Here is a 2,022-nt window from a genome sequence, read left to right as displayed (position 1 = left end):
TTTCGTCAGCCTCGCCACATTTCCTGCACAGTGTTTCCTGAACTGGAATACCTATTCTGACTTCGGAATATCCAATGACCTGTAATAAAACCAGTCACCTTTCGGATCTCCGTTCTGACTATGCGTATGATCTTGTTCCTCCGGTCGATCGTCACGATGTCCGGTCGTCAGCTGGCCACAACGGCACCCTCTTGTCGAGTCGAGTCTCCATCTCCTGAGGGTGCCCATGGATCTCCAATGACAGTAGCTCCAGGATGGCATCGTGTCTTCTTGTAATCACGGGCATCATTGGCAGGCAGTGACACAGCACGTGGGCAGTCGTCTCATCGTATCTTCCACACCGTCTACAGCGGCGGTCTTCATTGCCCCACCTCCTACATCCGTTCAGTGGCAGTGTTGAGCCTGGCCCGGTGTATAAACCGCCAGTCGGCGAAACGGGTGTGTCAGCCTCCGCGCATCATGTAATTGGAGGGGGGACAAGTCGTCACGACTCGAGCCACCCTGCCTTGGTCCGGCTTCGCGGCAAGGATAGCCCGGCCGTGGAGCTGCAGGGCTCGCCGCAGCGCTGAAGCCAGGGACTTCCGGCTCCTCCCGTCCACGGTGATTGGCCGTCCCGTACCAGGCATCACCAGTTGGAATGTCCGCCGCTCCTCACTCCACCCCCACCAGAGCGTAGGCAGGCGCTTGGAGAAGCAGTTTCTCGCCGTCCGGGCCGCAGAGAAGGTGGTGGTGGCGTTGGAATTCCCCGCCACGTCGTTCCACGTTGACCCGGGCGGCAGAGCGATGACCAGCAGTGACGGCCAGGCCCTCCAGGTCAAGACGGGAGATTCTTGGGTCAGGAGATGTCAGGAGCCGGAAAGCATACCCTACCGCGGCTACGTCGGCCTGATCAGATATAGGGAGCAATCCCGCCCCGCCCCACGATGGTGGAAGATCGACCAGCTCCACGCTGGCTCGCGAGGGGAGGCAGAGGGTCCTCTTGCCTTCCGCCCTCATAAAGATTCCAACCCCTTAAGGGAGGTCTTCTTGATCCCTCGCCGTCCTGAGGTTAAAGTCCAGCTGGGGGACTATGAAAGTCCTGACCGCGTCCAACTTCTGCCATGGCGCGAGCTCACTGGTAAAAATCTTAGCGGTCTCCTCTTCCAGTCTGGCAATGGTGGCCACTGGTGTCTGGTCAACTCTCATTCCAGTGGGCACACCAAGATGGTCATACGTGTCTCCATCCTCAAGGACACGAAGGGGAGAGCCGTAGATGGTGAACGCGGTCGGCCTCACGGTTCTGCTGGCGACATGGAGTGTCGCGCACTTCTCAGGCTTAAACCTGAGGCCGACCCAGGTCGCCGCCGAAGAAATGGAATTCAGCATGGCCTGGAGCGAGGCCTCCGACCTAGCCACGATGGCCAGGTCATCAGCATAGGCCAAAACACTTATCCGCTCCCCGTGCAGCGACACACCGTGCTCCCCCTCCAGGGCGAGTACTGGGCGGATTAGGTACTCCATGACGAGGTTGAAGAGCACCGGGGATAGAGGACAGACCTGGCGGACTCCAGCCTGGGAGGAAAAATGCTGGAGTGTGACCCCACCAGAGTGCCTGATGGTCGTTGCATTCCCCCTCGTAAAGGTCTTTAATCAGGGGACGCCGGGGTCTAGACGGACGAATTCCCCCCGGCCGCGGCTGTCGCGGGGTGGTGTGGTTCGGTGCCGGAGACAGTCATGTCACCAGTTCCTCCAGAGCGACCAAAAACGCAATCTGGCAAGCCACTCTCTCTGCCATGGTGTTAAGTTCTCCCTCGGTGATACGGGAGGGTCCGTTGGCGAGGGGGAGGCCCCAGGTGGAGACGGCGGTGCGGGGGACCCTGGCAGAGGGCCGATCTCTCGGCGATAGGTAGAGTGGTGGAGTAACCGGCGGCAACAAAGCGCCGGGTGGAGGCCGCACTGGGAGCGGAGGTGAAATGCTCTCCACAGTACTTACCCACCGGCCAATGCGGCCGCGACGCCGCATGGCGCCTCTAGCGACAGCCG

At 60.4% G+C, this 2,022-nt stretch overlaps 1 protein-coding gene across 1 annotated transcript; it reads right to left on the bottom strand.

The window, feature by feature from the left end:
• Positions 1-1,011: 1,011 nt before the first annotated feature.
• LOC124371641 (uncharacterized protein T26G10.4-like) lies at positions 1,012-1,500 on the bottom strand. The gene has a single exon (XM_046829988.1). It carries the CDS (start codon positions 1,498-1,500, stop codon positions 1,012-1,014), a length of 489 nt encoding a protein of 162 aa, XP_046685944.1.
• Positions 1,501-2,022: the final 522 nt, after the last annotated feature.

This window comes from Homalodisca vitripennis, unplaced genomic scaffold, assembly GCF_021130785.1.
Source record: "Homalodisca vitripennis isolate AUS2020 unplaced genomic scaffold, UT_GWSS_2.1 ScUCBcl_1780;HRSCAF=5830, whole genome shotgun sequence".
NCBI classification, from domain to species: domain Eukaryota; kingdom Metazoa; phylum Arthropoda; class Insecta; order Hemiptera; family Cicadellidae; genus Homalodisca; species Homalodisca vitripennis.
Note: the sequence above shows the minus strand (reverse complement) of the source record. Positions and strands in the feature narration are given on the sequence as shown.